The sequence below is a fragment of the Cavia porcellus genome, unplaced genomic scaffold, assembly GCF_034190915.1.
Source record: "Cavia porcellus strain 051 isolate PalLab524CR breed Dunkin Hartley unplaced genomic scaffold, mCavPor4.1 scaffold_8, whole genome shotgun sequence".
NCBI lineage: Eukaryota > Metazoa > Chordata > Mammalia > Rodentia > Caviidae > Cavia > Cavia porcellus.
In genome coordinates, this window is record NW_026947491.1 from 3,394,018 (window position 1) to 3,421,464 (window position 27,447).

A 27,447-nucleotide genomic window follows, 5' to 3' on the forward strand; every position below is an offset into this window, starting at 1 on the left:
AGCGACACAGGCACCCATGGCCCCCTCTCTCCTTCCGCGCCTCGCTGACCCTTTCCGGAAGAGCCCAGGCCCTGGCCCCTACTTGGCGCCAGCTGAGTGGCCTGCCTACCCTGTGTCATCATCACAACCTGTAAAGAAGGCCACAGCCCTACTCCGTCTCCAGCACAGGCCTCACAGAGAAGGCAGAGGGGAGCATGCAGGCCACCGTCACCTTCTCTCCTCCGGGTCCCTTAGGAGTTCTTCTGCGGGATCTTGACAGTGACGGTCTTGACTTCTGAGTACTCTCGCAAGCCCAGCTCTCCCCTGAAACACAGGAATGGGCAGATTGGGCACCGAGGTCCTGGCAGCCAGGCCTGAGCCAGGCGGGAAGTCTACGAGAGGTGCAGGTTACCAGCAGGCAGCTGCAGGTCTGGGGGAGCCAAGCAGAACCACCTACAATGGGCCTTCCTCACCCCTGCACAGAAAGCCGGGCACACCGGGCCTGGGTGAGCCCCGCCAGAGAGTCTCCAGGGTGGGCCAGGACTGGGGTCCCAGTGCCTGGGTCGCTGTTCCCACTGGTTCTAAGGACCAAGGAGGCCACCCGCTAGGCCCCAGCTTGTGTTCTGGGCCCTCTAAGAATGGCTGTCCCCAATGTGAGCCCCCACAGTTGGTCGCCGCCCCTGAAGGATCGACCCACTATCTAGGCCTGGCCCCTTCCTGGCAGTCCTGAGTGGTGCAGTCCATGTCCCACAGACTCAGAGGAAAGACTTAGGCAATAGAATAGCTGTCTGGAAAGGAACTGGGAGCTGTTAGTAAGTTCTTCCCACATTTCCTTTGGCTACTGCCTCTCTGGGACTTTTCATGGGCCAAGGATTGTCAGTCATTCAATCAACAAACACTGAGCTATTTCTAGGGGGCAGGGACAGTGCTGGGCTCAGGTCAAGAGACCTCTGCAGAACTTTCAGTAGTCGGGAATAGATGGAGGGCATTCCTCAGGTGGCCACATCCACCCCTGCATACCTTCAAGGGGCCACTAGCAGGCAGGCACTCTTTTCCCGTCCACCTTTCTCTTCTCGCCTCCCTTCGCCTCCTCCCACTTATCTGTTCTTTCTCCCATCTCATCGTAAAATCAGGCATGTTCTGTTCCCTTTTAAAGGCTCTGGTCCCTTTGCTGAGGTTGCTCACAGTTGACAAGACCCAGGGGACACCAGAGGGCCAAGGCAGGATTAGGGTATTGTCTGGCCTGAGGGGGCCGCCTGCTCACAGTGAGAGGCACACCATCAGCACCTCCATTCCGGCAGCTCAGTCCTGCCTGCCCAGCTGTGGTCCTGCCCTCTGCTGACGTGAGGTGCCTGCCTTCTCCTTCCCTGTACCCCATGTGCCTCCTGCTCAGATCCCAAGGTTATGAGAAACAGGAGTCTAAACTGGGCAGCCGAACGGTGGAGCCACGGTCCCCACAGGCACAGGGAAGCAGTGGGGACCATGCTGTCCAGGCAGGTCCTGGGCAGGGAGTGCCTGTGGCCTGGCCGGAGGCAGAGGAGCACACCTGGGGGTGCCAGGGAGAAGCCTTGGAGCAGTACAATGGCAAGCAAAGGGCGGATGAGCAGCCGAGGCTCTGCCATCCCCAGCTGTGGGCTCCAGGGAGGCCTCCTAGTCCTGAAGCTCAGCCCATGCAGTCCCTGCTCAGTGAAACTGAAGGGTTTTGTTGTCTTCCCTGCACCAAAGGGCCATCTCGGCAGGTCCAGGGCTAGACCAGGAGACAGATGAGGGGCATCGGGCAGTGCTCCTCTAGGGCTTGGGAGTGTGGGTGTTTCCAATTCTCTCTGAAATCTGTCCACCCCAGTTCAGGTCTGAGGCATGCATAGTCCCACGATTAACAGGAAAAACTCGCATGAAGGCCAGCATCCCGCCATGGAAGCGCCTGTCCCTGTGTGTGGTCCCTCTGACAGATGGCCAGGCTGCAGGGCATGGGGACACTCAGAAGCTGGCTGGCTGCTTCCCGCAAACAGGCCCTGTTCCCTAAGCCAAGCCAGGCGTGGCACAGCTGGGGAGGGAAACACTGGGTTTAGGAGCTCCCAGCAAGCCTTACCCATAAAGGAAGCCAGGGTTCCCACTGAGGGAATGCGTTTCCCCAAGCTTTTGCTTGGCTTATGGCAGCTTTTCCCAGAAGGAGGTCCCCAGACCACGTGCATCAGAATCATTCCAGTTAGAAATGCAGACCCGGGCCCTAGTCCAGCCCTGCTAAGTCAGGATCTCCGAGAGGGGGTCCCCAGGTGAGCGTGCTTAAAACCCCAACCACCAGGCTGCATATGCGCCTACGCACGTGTGCGCATACACACACACACACACACACACACACACACACACACACACACGCCCCTTCCAATGTGTTAGAGTGTCCCCATCACACTCCTGTTGGCAAAGCCAGAGTCCTTCATTTCCAAAATGTTAAGGTCACGGCTTCCCCTGTCCCTGTCCAGTTTGTGCTTTGCCATTGGTCAGCTCAGGCCACTGATAGGGAAAGGACAGCAAGACAGAAGCAGCATCTGGCAGGCAGAGCTGCAAGGAGCTGGACTCAGGTCTCCAAGCTCAGAGGAGGGGCAGCCTGTCGGGAGCCTGCCGGTGGCCGCCCTCACTGCAGTGCTTGGGGACAGCCCTGGACTCCTGGACAGGGACCTGGACCGGCCTCTCCACAGAGGAGCCCTTGAGAAGGAGGAGGAGGTTTTCAAAGCTGGAAGGTGACTTAAAGTTGCAGTGGGGAAAGAATGAAGAAAGGCATTGTGGGAGAAGTGAGGATGGTGTCTGGGGAATGCCCAGGGGCTGGTTGCTTCAGAAACCTCAACTGGTCTTTTCCCACTTCCAGGGTTAGACCACTAAGGAGAGGAGCTTCGAGGCTCACAGCAGTTTGGAGGATCACACTGCTCAGATACAAATCCTGGCTCTTAATTTACCACAGTGCAACTTTCGATAAATTACTCAATTTCCCATAGCCTCGGTGTCCTCATCTGTAAGATGGGACCGTTACAATACCTTGGGTACTTCAGGGGATTGCTTCAAGGGCTAGGAATGCAGACTGTCCAGCAACATCCAGCAAGCATTCTGGTGTGGGCTGCTGGCTTTGAGATGCAACTTAAGCCAACCTTCCCACCCACATCTCCAAGAAGTGCCTCTACTAACCCTGTGCCCTAAATCTGCAGTCTCAACCTCAAAGAGCCCTGGGGTTAGAGCTGGTGATCCAAAAGGGGGTGCTCTGAGCAGGTTGGGCAGAAATAGCCTCAAGCTCTGAGGTCTCAGAAACTCAGCACTGGGGGGCAAAATTGCAGAATTCACAGCTGGCAACTTCGTTATGGGGGACTGAAAATAAGCAAAACATATAAACTCTAGCTTTTATGTAAAGCTCCTTGATTTTGGAATCTCAGGTCATGGCCTAAGTGAGATCACACCTGGCCCTTGGTCTGGCAGCATCTTGATTTTTTCTCCTAAAACTCGGAACGGAGTTTTCTCTGTAATGCTTTTTCTGACCCCAGCAGGTATGATGGATTTTTCCTTGACATTTACAAGATTTTTGATCCACCCTCCTCAGTGACTCTTATTACATGAAGTTAATGATATATTAATTTTTCTCTGCTTCCCCTTAGAATTAGGGAGTTTCATTCTCGTTGACTTTTATCTACTTTTGAAGACCTACAATGTCTCCAATGTTTTGGTTTTGTCGGTTTTGTTCTTTACTGTTTTGCTCAATTGTATTACAACTAATGATATAGGCAATTCTATTAGAGATAGCGGGAGGCATTATGGTAACCATTGTTGATCACCTTGTATTATGTTTTTATATTATCTATTATGTCCACCCTTTTGACTTGACCGATTCTGCTCTGTTATGTCACATTTGGTTTTACTCTCTTCCAAAAAAGCAATAAGAACCGTGGGAGCAATGAAACCCAAAATGTGTAATAGTCATTGTATAAAAGAGAGGAAAAGAAAGTGCTCTAAACTATATAACTGCATGTATATTTAAGTGTATAAGATAGAAAATGATATCACAGAGTCTTATTGGATCATTGAACAGAACTGTTTGCAGTATCATTGTTGGAATGTCCACTCTACAAGCTTTAATTTTGTGACTTGAACAATTATTTCTAAGATGGCAATATGTAATCCATTAACTAGTGATTTCCTACTGCGCATTTTTTTCTTCTGTAAATCTGTATAACTTGTACCCCTTCACTGTTTTTTTTTTCTTTTCTCCTTAAATAAAATAAAAAAAAAGAATTAGGGAGTTTGTTTTATTCATGGCTACTATTAGCATATAGTAGCATGTGCCCACCAAAATGTGACTTTAATAAGTGCATGTGAGTGAATTGAGCTCTCTATGATATTTGCAGTCACTGTTTCTCTATCAATATTAGAAACACTGACACTTACATTTCTCTCCCATTTCCAGACATCTTGAACCCCCCAAAGGGGCTCTGGGCATTTAAGGCATTGTAACAATTGATCCTGAAACAACACAGCAAATCATATTGTTAATATGAATTCCACCTGCACAGAAAGAATCAAATTAGTATGATAAATCCTTATAGTTTTACTTTTTGCTTCTTTTCTCAGAACAAGAAAATTATAGGTTAGAACCTGATGTAATGACCTGATCTAGCCAAAGCAGTGTATCCAAGTCTGGGTGACTTCAGTCTGCCTCATCAGGAGAGCAGGCATTTACTGAACCTTGGATCCTCAGAACTATGAAGCCTTGCTGTGGTTTGGATCTGTTTAGCCCCCAGAGTCCCAGTGTTATAAGCCTGGCCCCAGATGGCGATGACAGGAGATGGCATGGACCTCAGAGGGAGTCCTTGGTCACTGGGACTGCTGCCCGGGATGGGTTTAAGATCGTGCCCAGGGGCTCCAAAGTTCTTAGCATAGTAGGCAGCCATGGGGCCCTCTCGGATCAGGCTTACGGCCTCCAAAACCATGCACTGAATAAACCTTGCAAAATAAAGTTATGCCGCCCCTGGTACTGCATCCCAGGAGTGAGAAATGAACTAACACAAGCTCTCTAGCACCAGGGGAGGCTTTGAGGGCCACGACAGTGCGGTTGCTTCTGATCTTACCATACAGTCCCGGCCTGCATGGCAGAAGACACTGTGAGTGCCTTGTTGATGTCATTCGTAAAGACAGCGGCCACCAGTCCGAAGTCCGAGCTGTTGGCTCTTTGGATAACTTCATCCATAGTCTTAAACCTCAGGATCTCCTGAACAGGTCCAAAGATCTGCAACGAGACAGTGTGACTGGGTCGGCTGCTTTGATTCAAAACCAGTTTACAGGGCCTCGACTATCTCATGGCCTGGAAGGTCAGCAGCACTGAAGTGGAAAGCATGCGGAGGAAGGTTAGCGAGCCTGACCTCAGAGCTTAGGCTTGTCACCCCTCACTTCCGAGCATCACTCAACCCTGTGTGTACTGAGGGGATGTTCACCAGCAACAGCAGCAAAGTGGCTTCCTTCCTGACCCAAACATCACTGGGACCACTGGTAAATGTGCTCCTGCCCTCAGCTGCACAGACACAGGCGGCATGCAGGGTCTGTCTTCATCCAGCGGCCCCCATTTTCCAGCACTGCTGCTGCCGCCAGTGCACCTCCGAGGCCCCGGCTGGCTGGCTGAACGTTCTGTCCACTGTACCCATCACAGTCTCGCAGCACGTCCCCTGGTCTCCATGCAGCTTGCTTGTGTGTTCCCACATAGCCACAGCCACACTGATTGCCACTGCAACATGAGTGCGCATAAAATGCTAAGAGCTAAAATTTGGGCACTGTCTACTGGATGCACTTTGGAAACCACACCCAAGAAAGACGCAGACCACGTCTGGTACCTCCTCCTTGGCGATCCTCATGTCATCCGTGACGTTGGAAAACACGGTGGGTTCGATGAAAAACCCCTTCCGGCCCAGCCCTTTGCCCCCACACTCCAGCTTGGCACCTTCAGCCACGCCACTCTGAATGAGCTCCAGGATCCGGTTGTACTGTTTCTTATCGATCTGCAGAAGGAAGCACACGGCAAGCACACCCTTTGCTGAACCTAGAGACAAGTGCACCCTCCACACCCTCTCTGCTATGATTTTTACTCTGAAAATCTCATTATTTCCAGCCAAACCTTACGGAGCTGTTGTCAACTGGTCACATGCGAAAAATGGCAGTTTTCTATGTTTAATCTGACATAGGAAGACATCCAATAAAGACATGTCACCATGGTTACTGAGAGCCTGAGCCCAGAGGGGAAACACCCCAAGCCAAGGGAAGTCGGGGGCCCTGCCGACCACATCGCCGCAGCTCGGACTCTGCAGACTCGGACAGTGCGGTGAGGAGCAGACAGGCCAGGAGGAGAGAGGGTCGCCCTCCACCCTGGCAGTTGGGGGTGACTCTGGAAGCCGGGGGGCCAAAAGGATGGGGTTCTGATGCTGAAAAGTGATCAGACTCCAAATCGTCCCCTTAAGTTCGAAACAGCCCTGGGTCAACCTTAGACCCACAGTGGCTCAGAGATAAAATTTAGAAAAAGAAACAGAGCCTAAGGAGCAAGCCACATCTCTAGGGGTGACACTGCCAGCCAGGAAAGAGGCAGCAGGAAGGGGCGGAGGCACAAGAGTCCATGCTGGCTGGAGATGAGGTGGGCAGAGGGGTGCAGGCGTCTCTCTACCTGCGGGCCCTGCTCGGTGGTGGGGTCAAATGGGCTCCCCACGACACGCCTCTTGGCCCGCTCCACGCTCCTCCGCACAAACTCCTCGTAGATGGACTCCTCCACGAAGATGCGGGAGCCCGCCGTGCAGCACTGGCCTTGGTTGAAGAACACGCCCTGGTGCGCCTGCTCCACGGCATGGTCCACTGCAGGGAGAGCCACACACTCCAGCCCAAGCCGCCTCCCTGTCCGCAGCCCAGGGTTACCTCTGTCATCCTCAGGCAGAAGACACCCAGCTAGATCCCAGCCCAGCCCTGGTTCTAACAAATGCAAATGGGGATGAAGTCAGTGCTTTGGGTCCCTTTCCAGTGCTGTCAGTGGAGGGACAGATACTCTGCCACCCCAACAGCACTCTCAAAAGCCACTGTGCAAATCAGCCAGACAGACCAGTCAAGGTCCAGACCTGCTTGCTGACCAAGCCCAGGAGAGACAGGGAAGGGAAGCCACTGCGTTTGGCTCTCTGCCTGCCGGAACATAAATTGAGAGTTTGCCAGAGCTTTCCCATTTAAAAAGAAAAAAGAATTCAATGTACGAAAGCACAGGTTCGATTTTCACTGTGGTGTGATGGTCAGACAGGTCGGCCTGTGTCTGAGCACATTCAGCCGCGGGCTACCCTAACCTGTGGGCCCGTGTTCAGCTAATTAGCTTTGAACAGTGAACCTGCTTCAGCCAAGGATCTCTGGAGACTCTAAGCTTCCTCTATATTGAGATGGAATTGTGCAAGAGCGATGATCATTTTTTCACTCTTGTATTTTACACTTAAAATCCTCCAGCGCTGCACAGCTGGCTGCCTGCCCGCGTGTCGGTGCCTGGGCAGGGTGACAGCGCCTTGCCTGCTCCTTGGAGGAGCAGGGTTAGGAAACCCGACCTGACTGGCTAGCCTGCAGCTTGAGCTGAGCTCTGCACATTCCCTGCCGGCGATTCAAGCCATCTGCTTTCCATTCCCTGACCCCTGCATCGGTGGAACTGGAAAAGCAGCTCTGCCCTGAGGAGGATGTGGAGAAGGAAGGGGATGACTAGATGAGATTCTGGAATGTCATTCCTCTGAGAGCTGTGTGGCACTGGCTAGGTGGCCTCCTTCCTGAAGAGCTGGGTTTCCTAGCTTACTGTGTTGTTTGATTTTTAAGGTGAGGTCTTTCTTTGTCACAGAAGCTTAGCCCAAGCTTCTGCATGCAAAGCAGCTGGGATTGTAGCCTTCTGCTACAGCACGGGACACAGTACTGCAGTTTTACCTCTGCAACAGAGTCAGACTTCAGGTGCAGCCACACATGCTTTACCGGGACCATTCATGCCCAAGGTCAGGACCACATTAATTCCTTTTCTGTTTCACATGAACATCTAGGACTGACGCATGTTGATAAAATCTCTATTTGTGGAGTGAGTCAATGACTGCATCCTTTTGGTTGTTGTTGCTTTAGGTTTTTTTGGTGTTTGCTTGATTGTTTCTTTGTTTTGGCACTGGGAATTAAATTCACAATCTTTCACTTGTCAGGCAGGAGCTGTGCTGCTTATATCCCAGCAATGACTGAATCCTTCTTCCTAGCTTACTGCCCTGAGCTTCTGGAAAGTCCTCCTGGTGAGGCTGGTTCCCACAAAAGGGACGTGCATGTGCTGTGGTCCTGGCTGGAGGTCCCGCTGGAGCAGGAAGGGCTGTGACAGCTGGGTTTGTGGAAACACTGGCAGGGCTGGTGAGTCGGGTATATATGCTGTGGTCTACAGTGACCAGGTCCAGCTAAGCACTCAGACGGTGCACCTAGGCGGAGGGACCCTACCGCAGGATCTCCAAGCTAGACCACTCTTTCTGCGACAGCCACTTCCTGAGGCTTGACCTCTTCTACTCCATAGCATCACACAAACTTTTCAGTGTGCAAGACAAGCTCTGAGTAGTGGTCAGTGAGTAAAAGCCCTTCTCAACAGTAGCTTATTTTCACTCAGAAAGATGTCTTATCACTCTATCAATAATCAGAGATTTTAGTGTCTTATCAAGAGGAGAAATATACCAACATTCGAGAGGCTGAGGCAGGAGGATAGCAGGTTCAAGGTTGGCTTGGATTGTGCAGGGAGACGCAGTCTCAAACCAACCAAACCAAACAAGTGGAGGTACAAAAGAGAGCAGCAATGATCCTAGCACGCAGGAGGCTGAGGCAGGAAGATTGCTACATAGTGAGTTTGAGGTCAGCCTCAGCTACATAGTGAGTTCAAGGTCAGACTGAACTATATAGTGAGACCCTGACGAGATATACGTGAGATCTACAGTTGACTTACAGTCTGCGTCTGCAAAAATAATATTGGGACTTTTTCCTCCAAGTTCCAGGGTTACTCTCTTCAAGTTACTTCTTCCAGCAGCCTCTTGGATAAGCTTCCCAACCTGAAAGGGTCAAAGCGAAGAGAAGTCAGCACACCTTGCAGCTGAGACAGCTGGTGGCCAAAGCCAGCTCCGGCCAACAGTGGGAAACAGCAGCCCCCGATCCTAAAAGACCAAGACCCCCTCAGAATGCCACAGGGTCCACTTGTGTGGCCAGCTGGGTGGCCAAGGCACCAGGCAGCTTAATGTCCACAATGGAGAGACCGGAAGGACACATTATTCCCTACTGGAAGGCCCAAAGCAATGGGCCATAAATCTGGAATCTCAATCACCAAAAGATTTCCTAAAGATAAATGGCAAACAACATGTGAGCAGAGATTTCCCCCACTGTACTGCGGCCCTAAGCTGGGGACACCGGCCACGTTGGTAGATATGGGAAAGGTGAGGTGAGCGTCCACGTAGCTGCAAAACAGTGGCGGCTGGAGGGTCATCACTGGTCCAAGGGGACACTCAGTCTCACCCCCCCATCCCGGCCAGAGGTTGCAGAGAAAGGACTCTAGGGAGCCGAGAACCCATCTCTGTCCATGTCATACTGCAAGTTCCTGTTCATGGAGAAGTCAGTTACACACGCAGGTGGGTCTGAAGAAAGCACCGCCATGGCGGACTCGTATGAGTGTGGAATGGATACGGGACATAACACTCGGCCTCTGTGGTGGTGAGCACTGCCTGGCTTCAGTCCCTGGTGCAGTCGTGTGAAGACCCTGGCCCTGCAGCCCTGCTTGGACCCCTGAGAGGACCTGCGTGCTCCAGTGCGCCCCCTGTGGCCGGCAGGGGCGCGGCAGGTCTGCCCTGCAGCTCGCTGTACCCCTTGTAAGCCAGGAACCGCCCTCTCCTTCCCTTCCTTCCCCTACCTCCTCCCTGCCTTCTGTCACGCTGGGTCACCCACCACCAGATCTTCTTGCTGTGCTCCAGACTGACTTGAAACAGTAAGGATATCGCCTCTTTCCAGCACAAAGCAAAGTAACGCTGAACACTGTAAAGCAAGTGTCAGTTGAGTCTCCTCCTTCATCTCTGGAAGAAAAGGACGCTGGGATGCTGCCGCTCACCCCCAAGAGAACACGAGGCTCGTGCTCACAGTACACCCATGCAACCCTGGCAGGAGCTCAGCAAGCACGGCCGGCTTTGCAGGCCACTTAGGATGAATCTGGTTTTAATTTAATGTTAGATCTGAACGGATTAAATTCTAGTTCTGCAGCTCTTTGCTGTAACCCGGAGTCAGACCACTCCAACCCTCACCTGCAGAAGTGGAGCAGAACGAACACACCCCCACCCTCCAACTGCAGGGCCCCGCCTCACAGCTCTTCTCCTGGGACTCTTGGCTCCAGGCTGGACTCTCTTTGGAAAACACTTGACTCCTCCTGAGTTCTCCCCAGGAGTTCAGGAAAGCAAAGCGGCCCTAACAGGAGGTAGGCCTTGCTACCAGTACTGAAAGGGACACAGACACTGCTGGTCTTGACATGCTGAAAAGCACGGCCTTCTGAATGGGTTGCTCCAGCACCTAGTACATGCACCCCACTCGAGGGTTTCCACAGTCGGAGCCAGTGGAATCACAGCATCTTACAGGTGTGCTGGGGAGCAAAGGGTGCACTTGATCAGCTCTCCTGATGGGAGCCAGAAGTGTGCTCCCAACAGACATGTGACATCAGCCTTTCCCACAGAAGCAGAGGGCAGGCGGCATGCTGGGTAGGGGAGGCCTGCAGGCCACGTGGACAGAGACTCGTGTTACTTGTTTCCGGCCAAGGCTGACTTGTTAGAGCTGCAGGTCGCTTCACAGACTGCACTTTGACCCAGTGCATGCAGAAGACCTGGATACTCTGAGGCCCAGCTGAGCTTCGACTTGGGAAAGCTCTGAGCCCAGGGTCTCGGTGGCTTCAGCTGTCGAATGAAGGCCAAGTATCGTGTTAACCTTAGCATGCTGGTTAACCAGAGGCATTAGGAAGTGACAGATGGGCTCCTGGGCCCCTGCACGCTCTAAGAGTCCATCCACAATTCTCCTCACCTTACACAGATGCGATTTCTCACAAGAGCACCACAGCTGCCCAGAATGGCAGGGACTCCGGTCTGATCATAGCTTCCCCATGCAGGGCTCCGCGGCAGGGTCAGGGACAGTGTCCCTCGCCCTACGGTGCGTCCTTCTCTCTGCACTTCCTGCGAGCCTCACAGCGCTGTCTGCGAAGGGTGGTGAGCGAGGGGCTGCCCCATCCAGAAGGAGACTGGGCTGGTTCTCAGCAGGGAGCTGGCATAGACCAGCCGGGCCTCCTGCTCTGCTCTGAGTGGACTGCAGGATTGATATGGGGAACATCCCTGCAAGAGCCACCAGGTCTGGGCTCATGTTCTGTCACCACTCAGCAGTGCCATTTGGCCCTTTTTAAGGAAAATCATCTGGTACACGAGACAAAAACAAACACAGGAGGCCTTTTAGGGCTTTCTATTCAGGGAAGGCATTCCCCACGGTGAAGTTTCTAAAATTGGGTATAATTTTCTTTTTACTTATTATCCAAATTACGGCCCATTCCTTCTCAGCGATATGATAACCTTTTAAAAACAGAAAAATAAAAATAAACCTCCAGTAGCGATCGCAGTTAAAATAGTCAAAGAGGCCTGCTTTCCACAGCAGATGATCATCTCTTAAAGTTAATCCCAAGTCGACTGACTCCACTTCTTCTCTTGTCTTTCCAGATTTTCATGGTTGTGCTTCCTGGTTCCAACTATGATGAAAATAAAAATGCCAGCCATATATGAAGTGGGCATCTTTTGTCTTTCTAAAGTAGCCCCAAATGGCCACATGAATCTTGCTCAGATGTCCACCAAAAGGTAACAGGACCAGGGGCCCTTAAGGAGTAACAGTTCTGTTATTTAAATAATAGCAGCAAATTCAAAACGTTGTCTGTGAAATGAAGATTAGGAAAATCAATGCCATCCTCAAGCATGTTTCCAACCTCCCTTCCTGAATCACCACACCTGTCCACCACACTGGCCATAGGAGGTCACCTTCCTATCTTGGGACATACCCATCCTCCCTGGATAATTTCATGAGCTCCTTCCGCACCCCACTCTCAGCACCTCCCCCAGGTTTGCCCCCTCCTCCTCCTCCTTTTCCTCCTCCTCCTTCTGGGATCCCATGGCACTCAGACATGGCTCGAGCCCCATTCTTGTTTGCTGGCTTCTGTCTTCCTCTCCGCCCTGGAGTCCTCAGTGCATAGACGCCACCTGACCAACCATGTCCCCAGCACATGGACCACAGCAGGTCCTCAATGGCACTCTATCAGCATGAGCCAAGGCAGCACACCTGCCCCCTGGGGGCTCTGGGAACAGGAAGCAGAGATGGGACAGCACTGGATGCCAGCCCTTCCAGGCTGGGCTCTGCAGATCCTGGTGGGAGTGCCCTGGGCTTCCATCTGCTTCGTCTGTGGCTTTCGATTCCTCTTCTCCAATGTAGGGAACAGGGCCATGGCTCAAACCCTGCTGCACCTTGGAATTCCCAGGGCGCTAACATCTCTGGCTGAGTCTGGGCTGGATGTTCGGAGAATCTGATCATTTGAGTCTGGAGCAGAGCACACAGGCACAGTTATTTCTCTAAAGTTCCCAGAAGCATTTAAAAGTGCTCTGTAGTGAACCACAGTGTCCAGGAGACCCTCGGAGGCATCTCTCTCCTGTGACTCTCCAATGTCTCCTGGGTGGCTGCATTTCCCCACTGACTGTTACTGCTGACCAGCCCTATTCCATACACACATTTCATTTAATTGTCACGAAAATCTTGGGAAGCAAGAAATATTATTCAATTTTATAGTTGGGGAACAAAAGTAGGTTGAGTGGGTCAAGATAGGACAGGAGCGGAGCCCAGCCTGGACCCAGAGTGTCATGTGTGATAACCTCATCCTGCATTCCCTCCTCTCCTCCAGGACATGGGATTCCATCCTTTCAGCCACCAGCAGGATTCTGACAGTTAGACCTTACCTATGATAACCTCACTCTACATGGACCATCCTGGATTTAACTATGCTTTGGTTATGTAAAACTCTCTCTTGCTAGTTCACATCAATTTTTTTTAAAAACATCGAGATTCTAACCTCTTGGCCTCCTTTGATAGAAGAAACCTCAAATGTTAAAGTCTGAGATACTGATGCGTTGCTCACCAGGCAAACCCTGGAGACCCCACCCCAACTCTGCCTGAGTGTGGAGGAGAGAATTCCAGTGCAGCTTTGTGAGTAAATCAGGAAGCCCAGCTAGCAGACAGGGACAAGAGCGTAACTTTTTCTTATTCTTCAGTATATTTATTTTGGTTGAAGTATGGAAAAGGGGGAGAAAGCTAATCATCTGTAACCTGTACATCTAAAAGTTCTGTCCAATCAAGCTGATGGTTTTGATTAACATGCTGGATGATTTCCTAGTAGATTCACACGACCTTAGGAAAAGGTCCATTTGCTGTTTTACAAAAACAGCTGACAGGGTCTCCAGCAACTGCCCCCGCCCCCAAAGAGGAGGAAGGCAGACGGGAGACAGCGGGGCTGGGTCCTGCCCAGCCTCACAGGTGGCTGTGTGACACTCATCCCACTGGGAAATGAGAGGGGAGCCCGGCTGCGCAGGGCAGGACCGGCACTAAGACAGCTGCCAGCAGCAAACATGAGTCTGGCGGGCCTGGATCTGAGCTCTCCCGCAGTTTGCTTTGATAGTTCTCTACTATCTTGTTTCTTAATGATGAAATCATAGTTTGTTCATCTGACCGAATAAAGAAAACACTCCACCAAGCAGAATGCAAACTGTTTTCTTGTACTTTATGGAGGCTGTGTTTATAACAGCCTCCATACAACAGAATATGAAACATATTCACTTATTAAATATTTATGTGCATTGCTTGTGTATTTAGCTGCCTATAGATAAATGAATTCTGTCTTTAATCCGGTTAACGCTGTTTGCTCTGTGAAGGCCTTTTGCTATGGTTGAGTAGAAAGCAGCCGCCTCAGATGAGCTTCCTGCTGCTGGCCTTTGCTGGCTTCCTGTAATGGACCCATAGCCCCAGGGCGTCTACGTGGACCCCACGCAGAATCCATGTTTACATGACATGTTCATGTTCAATGTGCAAGAGTCTCTAATTTCCTAAGTAGCCTACAGGGTTAGAACAGAATAGGAGGACAATGAACTGAAGAACTGCAGGCTAAAGAGGAGGCTGGGATGAGGTCATATGACTGGTCTGTGCAAACCCTCCAGCCAGCCTGTGCAAACCCTCCAGTCAATGTAGACAACCGTGAATTCGCTTTCATATTGTAGAATAATTATGAATTGGTGTTCATATTTGGGATAAATGTTTCTCAGTGAGGTCCTCTAGCACCTACTGTTAATCTCATTCCAGGAAAGAAATGAGGCTCAATAGCCAACAGACTGCAAACCCCTCTAGAGAGAAGTATCAAGTGCGCACCCCACTGGGAAGATGCACCTGACACCCACCCCACACAAAATCAACCTCGTCGGGATTCCTAACAGCCAGACACTTCACAGGTTCACCTTCTACACCTACTATTCCCCAAATTCTCTGTCACCCCCCAACACACACACACACACACACACGCACACGCACACGCACACGCACACACACACACACACACACACACACACACTCACTGTGGTCTTAAAGCTCCCCATCAGTAATCTCCACAGCCAAGGAGCACATATTTAACTAATATTCTTCCTGTGTTGCTCAAGAATTCCTGGGTTCCTACCAGAACTGTAGGCTTCTGGTGCAGAGGGCAGATCAGAGAAGCTTAGCAAAGGCTGGAACAGACCCACATCCACAGGATGAATCCAGCCTGAGAACAGCACCAAGGTGATAGGACAGTGTTTGCAGGAGACAGTGCTGTGCTTTATCACCCCTAAACAAGAGCGCCCATCTTACCTCACAACACACACACACACACACACACACACACACACACACACATCAGCTCCATGCAAAAGTAACCACTACCTAGATAGGAGACAAAAACGATACAATTCTTAGAAGGAAATACAGCAGAAAAACTTTGTACACTTGAGTTAGACAAAGGTTTTTTAGACACAGCTCTAACAGCTTGATTATAAAATAAACTGGTGATCAGATATCACCAAAGTTAAGGTCTGCTCTTCAAAAGTACTGCTAAGAGAGCAATGAGGCAGGTGGCAGGCTTGGAAAAGGTGTCTGCAAAGCTCAAAGGACTTGTGTGCAGAATATAGAAAGAACTTTTAAAACTCAAAACTAAAAATCAAATAATACTCCCTCTCAAATGGGCAAAGATTATAAACTACCCTACTAAAGAAAATACAGAGTGGAAAATACACAAATGAATTAGTAGCAAGATGGAAATTAAAACCACATTGAGATAGCACCATATACTTATGTAAATGTAAATCACTAAATACAGTATGTGAATGGCTGAAATTAAAGACTGGCCATAGAGAATGTCGGCGAGGATGTAGAGTGGCTAGAAGTACTTCTTTTTTTTCATTACTGGGGATCGAACTCATCTGCTTGCAAGGCAGGTGCTTATGCTGCTGAGCTAAATCCCCAGCCCCTAGAAGTACTTTACAGTGTTGGTTCAAATGTGACACGTTATAATTACTTTGGGAAACACTGTAGCAGTTCCCAAACTGGAAACAACTCGGTTTTCTATTAATAGCTGAGTGAATAAACAAGCCACAATAGAGCCACCAAATGGAATATTGCACAGCAGTAAGAAGGATCGAATTACTGCCATACATAACATGAACGGATCTAAAAATAATTTTACTGGAGTAAATACAGCTAAGCAAAAGAATTTATACTGTATGTTTCTGTCCATATAAAATTCTAAAAATGCAAGTGATCTAGTCAGGAAACAGATCAGTATCTGGAAACACAAGGTTGGGGTGGAGGGAGACGTGGGAGGAACAAGATGATGGGGTGCTGGGAAACTTGAGGGTGAGAAGATGCAGGAGATGGAAAAGGTGCCTCGGCCGCTGGGATCATGGCACATGTGGCCACATTTATCAAGCTGTATGCTTTCAATATGTGAAGCCCATTCTATGAAATTATGCCTCAATAAAGCTGTTAATAAAGAAAAAACAAAGCGAGAAGAACATGACTTTGTCAGATCAATCGCACCGTGAGAGTGTCTGCTGTCTTTTGTGAACTCCTGGCAGGGAAATCACACTGAACTATGTGACCATTTCATGTGCGATTTAATGGTTTAAAGGGCCCATAAACACCTTTGGAATAGGTGCACTTTAACATAAACACAACCTGAAAGGAAAAGAAGAGTGAAGAGAAAAGAAGACAGCTTATGGACAGGAAGGACAGTGGAAACTGTCTTTCCAGGCCAGTAAGATAAATCAGGGCGGCTGGCATGAGGAAGGGGCCAACCAAGCTGAGGACTCTGAGTAAGGCCTCTTAGTCATCGTGGAAATGTCACAAAAAGAGCATTTACCTAAACACTCCCTGCTCCCTGAGAGGATGGAAGACGGTTCATTTCGGGGGGGGGGGGGAAAGTGGGTGGCTCCCAGGGTGGCGAAGGCATCTCCATGTGGATGCCACCAGGTCCATTCGCAGTGAGGCTACGCGGTCCCACTCAGAGCGCCGAGGGAAGCAGGACCAGCCCCGGTGTGCGCTCTCGTGTCATCTGAGGAGGCAGGGTTTTGCCTGACAGATGGATGATAGGCAGCTTCAGGGCACAGCCCGCTCCACCTTTAGGAGTCCAGAGTTCAAGCTGAGCTTCCAGGGCCATCCCCAGGTGAACTAGTGTGGTGCTTCCCTTAGCTGCTTGCTGCAATATTGTTCAGAAGGAAAGAGACCAAGTGGGCAGGTAAGGTATCTTGGGTACTGATGGGGTCCCAGGGAAGGAGAAGTGGGGATCGAGAAACAGCGGTTAACTTCCATGTTCAGAAACAAAGACAGGGCTGAACTGGTCCTGGGAATGCGCTCTGGAATAGGACCCAGCTCCTCAAACTAACGGAACACCAGCATTCTTGATCCTCAATGAATATAAGGATCATGAGAAACATTTAGGCAAGCAAGACTTTCTGGATCATTTGAGAAAAGCTCTAGTATAAAAATTGTTGGGGATACCAGAAATCTAGATCTTAACGGTTCAGCTCCTCGCCACCTTTGAACTACTGCAGAAAACCCTGGGCACACAGCTTTCACCTTATCAAAGAATTCCACTGCAGCAGAACCAGATCGAAGGAGTGGCCCTGAAAGCCCGAGTTCCTGCATAGGCACCCCAAATCCTCACCCAGAACTACATTCTAATTTCACCTAAAAAGAAATAGGATTTAAAAAGCAACTTTTCCAAAATTCAGGACATTTTTTCCAAAAATGATACAGAAGAGCAAACACACATGTGTGAACACATACACTCACACTGCTAGCCAGAGAGCAAGAATTAGTCTTCAGAAACATTATTTACAAATAGAAGTTTCAGGTTCAATGAATACTGAAATTTTACAGCTTGCCAAGCAATCTGAAGGAGCTTTCGAATACAGCCTCTCAACTCTCACATAAGAGTGTAAGGAGTTATTCACAGACCCTCTGATAGACAAAGAAATGAAAGGACAGACTAAAATAATTTGCTAAAGGTCAGGCAGCAGGAAGTCTAGATCTGCTCTAGGGTTGCTGAATCAAATACCCGCTGTATTTTACTACCCTTCCTGAGCATAAATTTTTCTATAAACTTCACTAAAATAGCAAATGATGACAGCTATTTACTGACACTTTACTAAAACATGACACTGTCTAGAGAACACTTCAAATGTATTGTTTTATTTCAACCTCACCATTCACAGAGTAGACAAAATCATTCTTAATCTCCAGCAAGAAATCTGAGGTCTGGAAAGATTAAATAGTAACATGTACTGTGAACAAATCCATACAACCATACTAGGGTTTAATGAGGTCTTGTGTCTTGATATGACTCTGACATCCTTCTAATTGCTTTTAGTATAGTTCAAAGACTGTGCTTAGAGCTTCTTATTGAAGAATTGTGATTTCTTCTACTTGTTTAAAGAGAGAGGTGACACAGTATTGTGACACAGTCCTCTTTCAAGTTCTGTTTCAGCAAGGTGCTGATGAATAATTTCCCTGTAAGATACTCTAAATAAAGGACAGAGAAAAACTAGCTCAAGCTGAATTCCACAAAAGCTCTAAATTTCCTAAACTTCAGCATTACCCGACATGGTTTTTGTTGACTATTAGGTCGATCAGCACGATCATTAACAGTTCAGCTCAGAATTTATCTCTATCATAACCCACTGGCACAGATAATTTTGTAGACAGAAATGAACTTGGCCTGCAGGCAGATGTGAGCAATGTAATCCGAGGAATAAAAAGATGGTGTGTGGAAAACAGCTGTAGAGGAAAACCTGGTATTTCTAATTTTCACACACTTTTGTGTTTCTTAAGTGCTAAGTACTTTCAAATCATTGGAAAAATCAAATCATCTGTGCCGTGCTCAGGGACCTGGCAGTCAGGTACTCACCACCCACCGCCCCCAAACCATGGAGGCAAATGCAGGTTCTTGGGGTTGGGTTTTCCCCACCTTCTACTCAACTAGGCTTCTCACGTCCTGTTAAAGAGACGGCTAAGGATGGACCAGACCTGCAGCTCTAGAATTCAAATGCCTTTTAAAAGTAGAACTGCTAGAATAGATTAAAAACAAAAACCACCTTTGCTTTGAAAGGGAGTGGTGTAGCCTGATCACTCGTCCTCTGTTCCCCACTGAGTTTTGTGACAGTTCTGGTCGCCTGCCAGTCATGAGGGTCTCCCAGCGTCCCTCCCTCCGTCCCTCCTTTCTCCTTTATGCCTTAGCTCTCACCCTGTGACAATTTCATCTTCTCCAGGAGAGATCAGTGCTGGGAGGCAAAGAAGACAGACCTGGATTCTTCACAGGTCTGGACATCAGCAAATGTGGATGCATCCTTTCCTTAACGTGTTATCTTTGAATGAAATAACTTTTCACTCAGATGCAAGCATCTCACAATCATGACATTTCTCCCAAACATCCAGGCATGTTTAGAAACATCTGAAGGATGGCTTGAGCCTTGTTACAAAGCATCTTTGTTCAGAAAATTTTAAAGGAAAGTGGTGCAGAATTCTTCTCTTCCTCCTCACCTCCTTGTACACCGCACTATGAGAGGTGGACGACCACAGATTCCCGAGATTTCACCACTGTGTCTCAAAGGATAACAGCACTTCCCGCTCTGGGGTTTGGCAGATGTTGGTGGCACTGACTTGCAATAGCCTAGGTTTAAAACTTGTAAGTCTCACAGCAGAGAGAATCCCTATGGCAGGTCCAGTGACATTTAAAGAGGCAAAGACGCCACTCTAAAGTGAACTTCAAGGCAGGGACTGACAGAGAATAGTGTCTGTGACCTTTCAGAAGAAAACATTTTGGCTTTTCCTCCAACAGAACATGTGCCAGAGATATCCACCGCCTATCCTCAGTGCCATCTAGATTCTAATGGGACGGTGCTTTCCAAGAAATGGAGCACAGCCCACATCCCGAGAGCCCTGGGGACATGCCAGGTGGGCTTCGGTCCTGGCTCACACCTGACCTGACTCAGCTCCTGCATGCTGAGAGCTGCAAGGCCACATGCAGAACACTCGGCGGGCAGGCGTGGGGGGAAGAGGAAGGGCTCTGTCATGCTGGTTATCTGCCACAGAGCAAGCACCCATCCCAACAGATTTATTCAGATAAAATCCAACGCCATTAAACTGCCCTTTGGGTGTGCAGAATTCTATGTATTATCAGAGCTGTGCAACCATTCAATGCAGGATTCTGCATCAGCACCCAAAGAACCCTCACACCCAAGGGCAGCCACTCCATGATCCCCCTCACAGCTGCTGACAGCCTCAGTCTCCTGCTAACCGCTCTACTCCCGGTGAACTCCACTGCCCGGGCGCTGCAGGCCCGCATCGCAGCCCTTCCTCCTGGGGCTGGGCCAGGCCACACAGTAGCAGCCCCTCCCTGGGATGCCAATGTCATAACACAAGCCAACATTCGCGTACCACTTGCAGTTCTCTAAACTCACACTGCCTTGAATCCCCATGGGCCTTCGAAACCACTATGCCACTATTATTAAGCCAGTTTTGTAAGGAATTAAGTGGCGGGTCCCTAACTGTACAGCTGCTCTAATCTTGCAGTGTCGCTCTTCAGGAGGGAAGCGCACTGACTATACCTGGCCTTCTAATTCTGAGATTAAGCTTCTACTTAGCACATTCAGCCTTCTTCCCTTCATGCAGGTGATGAATACCTGTGGCATTCAGAGTGCACTTACTATACAACTGTCATCTTCTAAAAAAAACCGCTTCTAAGAGCCGGGTATGGTGGGGCATGCCTGTAATCCCAGCACTTGGGAGGCTGAGGCAAGAATATCCAGACCAGCCTGGACTACAAAGTGAACTCAAGGCCAGCCCAAGGCAGAGCGAGACCCCCCTGGCTCAAAACGACCAACCTCCCACCCCCCAAAACTACTTCTAAAGTCAACACTAAACTAGCAAGCATTTCAGCTTAAATTTAAAAAAAAAAAAAAAAAAACAGCCGCTTATAAGACTAAAGTACTTCTTTAATGTTGTGTACCAAACAAATCCAAATGTCCTTAAGGTTGTACTCTTAAGACTTTAGTTACATCAGCCAGAGTAAGCAAAGCTGTGACCTTGCTGACGATAATATATCTAACGATAAACTATGACTCAGAGTGATCTAATCTGCATGAAACCTTGGGAAAGAAAATCAAAGGCAGGGAGGACTGTGATTCTAGAGTCAAGGGAAACAAACAGGGAAGTCCTTTCTGCCAAAAGACTTTCTAGAGCCCAGCGTGTGGTGGGGAGACCAAAGCGGAATGCGATGGTCTCGCTGAGTCGATGAAATGGAGATCAGAGCCTGGAGGGGCCACAGCGGCTGCAGCAGGAGGGGATGGGGCCCCGTGGAGAGAAAATAAAGCTGGAAAATTGTGTGGGGTCTCTGTGAGTCCCCACACAAATGCTATGCTGGGAGAATATGGAATAAGGTTCTGTGAGTCCTGGAGAAGAAAGCTATCACATAATTAGTCTCCTAAATCCTTCCTAGAACTCATACAGGGCTGGGAGGCATCTCGGTACCCATCAGAGTGGACAGACTTTGTTAAACCTGCAGGTGTGAAGTGCGTTCCCAGAAAGACCTCAAGTTGGTATGAAGACAAACTAGTTCTAGGAAAGCTTGAAAATAAGACTTAGGAGAATTAAGCTACAGTGATATCAGACGGCTTAACTGCCAGTGAGGAAACCCATGTCAATAGGGTAACAGTCCCAGTGTTCACCATCCCGCTCAAATTCATAGAAACGAACAAAAGCAAAACCATACATGCACACTGTAGACACACTGTGTCTTCTACGGGGGATGCTCTTGTGTCTGCACTTTGCATCTTGGTTACTGTTGATCAGTGTCACACACCTGAGGAGGTAATGCGATACCCATGTACTTTCTTCCATTCCTCCTCGAGTCTATTCTACTGCTGTCCTGTTACTTACTTTTATGTATGTTATGTGGCCATCACATATTCCTACTATTATTATTTTAAAGTTCAGTTATCATTTAAAGGTTTTTTAAGTGACAAAAATTATTTTACAGTTGCATACTCATGCTCGTTTGGGATATAGGCCCTCATCCTTGGTTACTGTTTCCTCCTTCTGTAAAAGTCTTTAATATTTCTTACACTAAGAGAAGTGAATTCTCTTAGTTCCTCTTTGTCTGAAAATATCTTTAAAATTGTCTTCTGTTTTAATGACCTTTTTTTCTGGATATCGAGTGGTAACGTGACAGCTTTTATTGCTTGCTTTATTTTTTGTTTTACTACACCCTTCCGACTTGCTCCTTACTGATTAGATTCCTATGCTCACTCTTCTCTTTGCTTCGTTGCACATAATGGTTCTTTTTTTCCTCTGCTTCTGAGGTCAGCTTTTTACTGGTTTTCAGAAGTTTTGCTTTTCCCATAACTGTTTTCTCCTGATCGCTTGAGGTTTATTAATATTTGGAAACATCTGGACCATTATTTCTTCACATGTATTTCTGCATCGTCTTCCCGCTCCCAGTTAAATCAGCTGACGTTGTCACCAGGTCCCTGGGCCTCTTTCATCTCTTCCGCCTTCTCTTCATGCTTCTGTCTGGATGGTTCTGCTGTCTCCGATGCTCTGTAGTGCTTTTTAACATCTGCCTCAGATGTTAAATTTTTAACTTCTAGAAGTTCCATGAATTCTTTTTCCTATCTTATATTTCCTTCTTGATTCTACCCCTGTTTTCCTGTTACTTTGTGACACAATGCAGTATCAAAATCAGAGCATTCATCCAGAAGGGCAGACAAAGAAGGGTCCCGAAAATCTGATGGGACAAAGAAGCTCTAAGTCAAGATGGGGCCCTGAAACTTAATCATATCAACAACACCTTAAATTTGAAAATAGCAACCAAAGTAAAGCACACACATGAAGGACACACAGGAGGAGGTCCGCTTTACTGCTCTATTTGTATAAAAGTCTAGCACAGGCAAAATTAATGAAACAGATCAGTAATTGCCTGGGGCCAAGGGTGCCAATCACAAAGAGACATGAGAATTTTTTTTAGGGTATGGAAATATTAGATATCTTTACTTAGGTGATAATTACATGGGTGTACATATTGGGTGCTTAAATGAATGTGTTTTAATCTATATCAATTACACTTCAGTAAAGTTATTTAAAATGCTTTTGAAAAAGACATTTTTAAAAACAGAGATCTGAACCCAAGAGCTTTGACAATTTTGGGGAGTGTTTACTGGGTTATTATGTAATTTATTTTCAGATCTAAAAAACAAAGTTCTGTCTATTACTGAATAATAGAGCACTGTTGTATAATAGAATATTACTCAATAATACAGTGAATAATAAATAATTTTCCACTACATAATGCTGTGGCTTAAAACAAAGGTGCTCAGTTTTTAGCAGAAAATATTTAAAGCCTAGAAATAAATTTATCAAAAAAATGCCAGAAACCTATATGATGACGACATGGACAGTACGGGACCAATAGCTGGAGAGAGATGTGCAGTGCTGCTAACTGGGAAGCTGACGTGGTAGAGTGGTTCCCTTGTGCTAAGGTGGACAAAATTCAGTGCCAATCAGCTCCCAAGAAGAGTTTTGGGAGAAGGGCAAGCAGTTTAGATAATCAACTTGAAGTTTCATCCAAAAGATGAGAAGGGCAAGGTAAGCCACAAGAGTTTGCAAACACAAACATGAGTGTATGTTGGCTCCCATATTCCAACACAGGTTAGACCTAGGAATCAGAGCAGTTTGATAATAACAAAAGAACAGATAAATAAAATGATGAGTCTTAAAACAGACGCTCGTACATATGGAAATTTATCATCTCATATTTGATAGAACTGTGGGGGACCGGCAGCAGCTGAAAAGATAAGAAGTATGAAATATAAATGACCTTTATTTTGAGAATGCGGGGAGAGACACCCCTGATCCCCTGGGGCACGGTATCTCCCCCCTGGGGTCAGCAATCTCTCCGTGGAACACGTGGAGTGGGGGCATATAAGTAGCCTAGGTTTGGGGTAGAACCTAGTGATGGGCATTAGTGATGCACAGGTAGCCCATTGGCACTCCTTTGACACCAGAGGTAAATTCTTAGGGGTGGGGGAGATGGAGCTCCTTGGCTTCTTGGTTCCTTGGCTCCAGCTACAGTGTCCTGTCTGGGCCAAAACTCTTTCAATATTATGCTGCATTCAAATGAGTTACAGGGGATACACTGTTTAATAAATGAGGTTGAAGTAACTGAACACTAGTTTATTGAAATAACTGACTTAGCCCTTGCCTTCCACTAGATGGTCAAATAAATTTCAACTGTATTAAAGATTCAAACCAAAACAAAATCGTGATAGCACTGAAAGAAAATATTAAGAGCCGTATATGTGATACTGAAGGGATTTCTTAAAAGATACAGGAAACTCAGAAACCAGTAGCAGAAAGGCTAAGCAAGGATGTAACTACACACACATTTGAAACCTGTGCACAGAAACCAAGTCTTTCAAAACATTAAAAAAGAAAGAATGGACTGATAATAAGATTTTAAAATTCTACAATAAACAAGACTAATTAACATATAAAGAGATCTTGTAAATGAAATGATCACTCCAGTGCATTCTTGATGAACAAGTTAAAATACAAATGCCCTTCTATTTTGTAATTCCAATGTAGAAAATACATAACAATGAAATTTCCCCAAATGTTTTCATTTCAGTAGTCTCTGTGGTAGGAAGAAAGAGAGAAACAAACCAACAAAGAAGACCCACACTGTACTTAATGGAGGATTAAAGTATATCTACTTTAATAAGAGTATTCTACATATGTATTAAGAAGAATAAAGGAGTTCTAAAGTGTTGACAAGACGAAGTATTATACCTCATTTTATACGGTGTGTTGTCAGGTTTGGGGAAATATTTTTAATTAAGAAAAAGGAGGCTGGGCTGGGATACAGCTGGGCAGCACAGCACCTGCCTGGGGCACTTGCCATGCATGCATAACATCCTGGGTTCAGTCCCCAGCACCCCCCACAAAAGAGAGAGAAAGACAGAGAGAGAGAGAGAGAGAGAGAGAGAGAGAGAGAGAGAGAGAGAAAGCCTTTTACCTGAGCCTTTACACTGAGAAGTTAACAGGAAAAAAGAAGGTTAAAAGAGGGGTAAACACCTTAAATGTTTCATTTAAATTTGGAATATATATGTATAATTTTTTCTCCCAGGCTTTTGATATAGAATCCAGGACTTTAATTATGGACCCCCCCAATCCTTTTTAGAAAAAAAAAAGCCCACCTCTAAAACATAGCTTCAGATTTCTTGTTTCAGTTTCTTTAAGTGGAGTGGGGGAAAAAATTGTGCAAAGCAGGCAATACCCTGCTTAGATCTGTGTTTGCCCCAATCCTTCACACTCTCTCCTAGTAGGATTCAGCTTCCCTGACCATCCCAGCCTTAGCAAATACGTTTGCATCACTGTCCTTGGTGTATGCAGGTCACTCCTGGAGTACTCACATTTCAGGTTACATCCTTCAAATGTAATATTACTGTGACAGCTACTATGAGGGAAGTTCTGGAAGCAAGATTTGCTCTTGACAAATATAAAACCAATAACCTCCACAAATAAATTAACATTCAAGTCTATTAATCAACGTCCCATGAGCTTTTTAATGAAATTAGTAGGAGTGAGTATCACCCAGTATCTTTAACTCTACATTGATGGACATTATTAGCTTCTAGGCCTGCACTGCAAAGTGTGGTGGCCACTGGCCACCTGTGGTGATGGGGCACAGAGCCATGGATGGATGTTGTGACACCACACTCCAGAGACTTTGCACGAATAAGAGAACACAAAATACAGCACGAATAGTTTCTATACTCGTAATGTTTAAATGAGACTTTTGAAATAGTGTATCCCATGAAGCATGCTATTAAAATTAATTTCACTCATGTCTTTTATTAAAAACATGGCTATGAGCCCCTTTCGACAGTAAAGCTGCTCTCACTCTCTTCCTGCAGACTCAGACGCCTTTCACTCAGCAATACTGTCTGGCTCTGCTCACAGCACTGGCTCAGACACCCCTCTCCCTCTGCACCCTGGCTCCGGGGCTCCAGGAACCTGTTTGTAACCTCCCTAAGCAGACCTGCATCTCTGTGCCCGGGATTTGCAGATTGCGACCCACTTTAGTGCTGCCTATGAGCTAAAAGCAATCTTCACATATTTAAATAGTTGGTAAAAAATAAAAGGATGAATATTTTTTGATGTGTAAACATTACCTTAGATTCAGTGCCAGGGTTTATAAATAAAGCTTAAGGGGCACAGAGCGACACTGGTGTGTGTGTTATCTGGGAATAAGCAGAGCCGCTGGACGTAGCTGACTGGCAGTGCCTGCAGCATTTTCTGCAGGCTGCTGGCCCACAACTTGGTGGCTGCTCTGTCCTCCCCAGGGAGAGTCAGCAACCACCACCTGCATCTGCAGAACCTGGAGAACCCTGCAGAGGTGACCTCTGTCTCCATGGGCCTCCCGGCCACAGGCTGGTTTAAATTTCAAAACATCAGCCAGGCTTTTGCTATATACTCTTGACTCCAAAAAGTAACTTGAAGCCCAGTTGCCAAGACTGTTAGCATGCAGAGGGGATCACAGAGACAGCCTGGAGCGCACTCCGCTTCACATGCCCGTGCTCCCCAACCCGAGCACCCAGCCTGCAGCTGGCCTGGAGCACAGGGTTTGTGTTTTGCTCCCTCCAACCCTAACCCTAGTAGCCCTTAGCGCCTACCTCCGTGGAGCCTGTGAACGCGATCTTGTCTATGCCAGCGTGAGCAGCGATCGCAGCACCGGCCGTGGGCCCGTATCCTGGAAGGATGTTGATGACTCCGGGTGGAAAGCCAGCCTGAAACACGCCACAGTTCAGCAGGGGAGGGGCTGCCTGAGAGCCCAAGGGAAGGCCAGGGCTCCCTCCACGTCCTACCTCCTTGATGAGGGCTCCCATGTAGAGCGCGCTCAGGGGCGTCTGCTCCGCTGGCTTGATCACCACCGTGTTGCCACAGCACAGCGCAGGCGCGATCTTCCAGGCAAACATCAGCAGCGGGAAGTTCCACTGGCAAAGGAGACCCGGGTCAGGCCGAGTGTAGGGGTGCACTCCTGCAATCCCAGCACTCACTCGGGAGGCTGAGGCAGGAGGATCCTTGCAGGTTCCAGCCCAGCCTGGCTACAAAGTGAGCTCAAGGCCAGCCTGAACTGCATAGCGAGACCCCGTCTCAAAAAGACCAAAAAAACAAAAAACAGAAAAGAAGACGTAGGGTCCTGGGGCTGTCTTTAAAGTGATTTCTCAGATTTCAGTCAACCCCAACCTAAGTGCTGCCCAGCACAAGGTACATGATTAGTCTTCTAATTGTTTCATTAAAAATATAACAGCATTAACCTTGAAAAAGAATCCTTCCTTCCTCTGTGTACAATAAATTATTTATTCCAACAATCCCCCTCCAAAAGAAATTCCAGGGGAAGAGGAAAGTCCTGCTATCCCTTTGCACTGTCTCGGTTTCTCATTTATTCTTGTATTATATTATTTTTAACATTAGAGTCCATAAACCCTTGTATGAAAATCTTTTGCTTGAATCTGAGTCTTTTACAGAAGGATTTTTCCTATTTGGGGTGAAAGCTATTCAACTGTGGAAGAAGTGAAAAAGAAGATCCTAGCTGTGCCTTACATTTGTGCTCCAGGGTCCTGGGGTACCTTTTCTTACACAGGTGGTCACAAACCCCACATTATTCCAAAGAAAATACGTATGCACAAGCATGCAATATTTTTCATCCATCTCTTTCCCACTGCAAAATGATGACACTAAACTATGTTT

At 47.7% G+C, this 27,447-nt stretch overlaps 1 protein-coding gene and 1 long non-coding RNA gene across 4 annotated transcripts in view; one reads left to right on the forward strand and one right to left on the reverse strand.

Moving 5' to 3' along the window:
* LOC111753389 (uncharacterized) overlaps window positions 1–13,799 on the forward strand; it is a 32,704-nt gene extending 18,905 nt beyond the window's left edge. For all 3 annotated transcript variants that reach the window (XR_010049108.1, XR_010049107.1, XR_002788188.2), the window contains exons 3-4: window positions 11,745–11,879; window positions 12,968–13,799. This is a non-coding gene — a long non-coding RNA (uncharacterized LOC111753389). The remainder of the gene's footprint in view (window positions 1–11,744; window positions 11,880–12,967) is intronic.
* Aldh1a2 (aldehyde dehydrogenase 1 family member A2) overlaps window positions 1–27,447 on the reverse strand; it is an 80,621-nt gene that overhangs the window by 1,400 nt on the left and 51,774 nt on the right. Inside the window, exons 6-13 of the mRNA XM_063254281.1 lie at window positions 26,562–26,690; window positions 26,370–26,483; window positions 8,966–9,068; window positions 6,662–6,846; window positions 5,841–6,005; window positions 5,085–5,242; window positions 4,405–4,479; window positions 212–303 (exon numbers count right to left, since the gene is read on the reverse strand). Of these exons, the coding sequence (XP_063110351.1) occupies window positions 231–303; window positions 4,405–4,479; window positions 5,085–5,242; window positions 5,841–6,005; window positions 6,662–6,846; window positions 8,966–9,068; window positions 26,370–26,483; window positions 26,562–26,690 (1,002 nt within the window). The 3' untranslated portion in view covers window positions 212–230. The remainder of the gene's footprint in view (window positions 1–211; window positions 304–4,404; window positions 4,480–5,084; window positions 5,243–5,840; window positions 6,006–6,661; window positions 6,847–8,965; window positions 9,069–26,369; window positions 26,484–26,561; window positions 26,691–27,447) is intronic.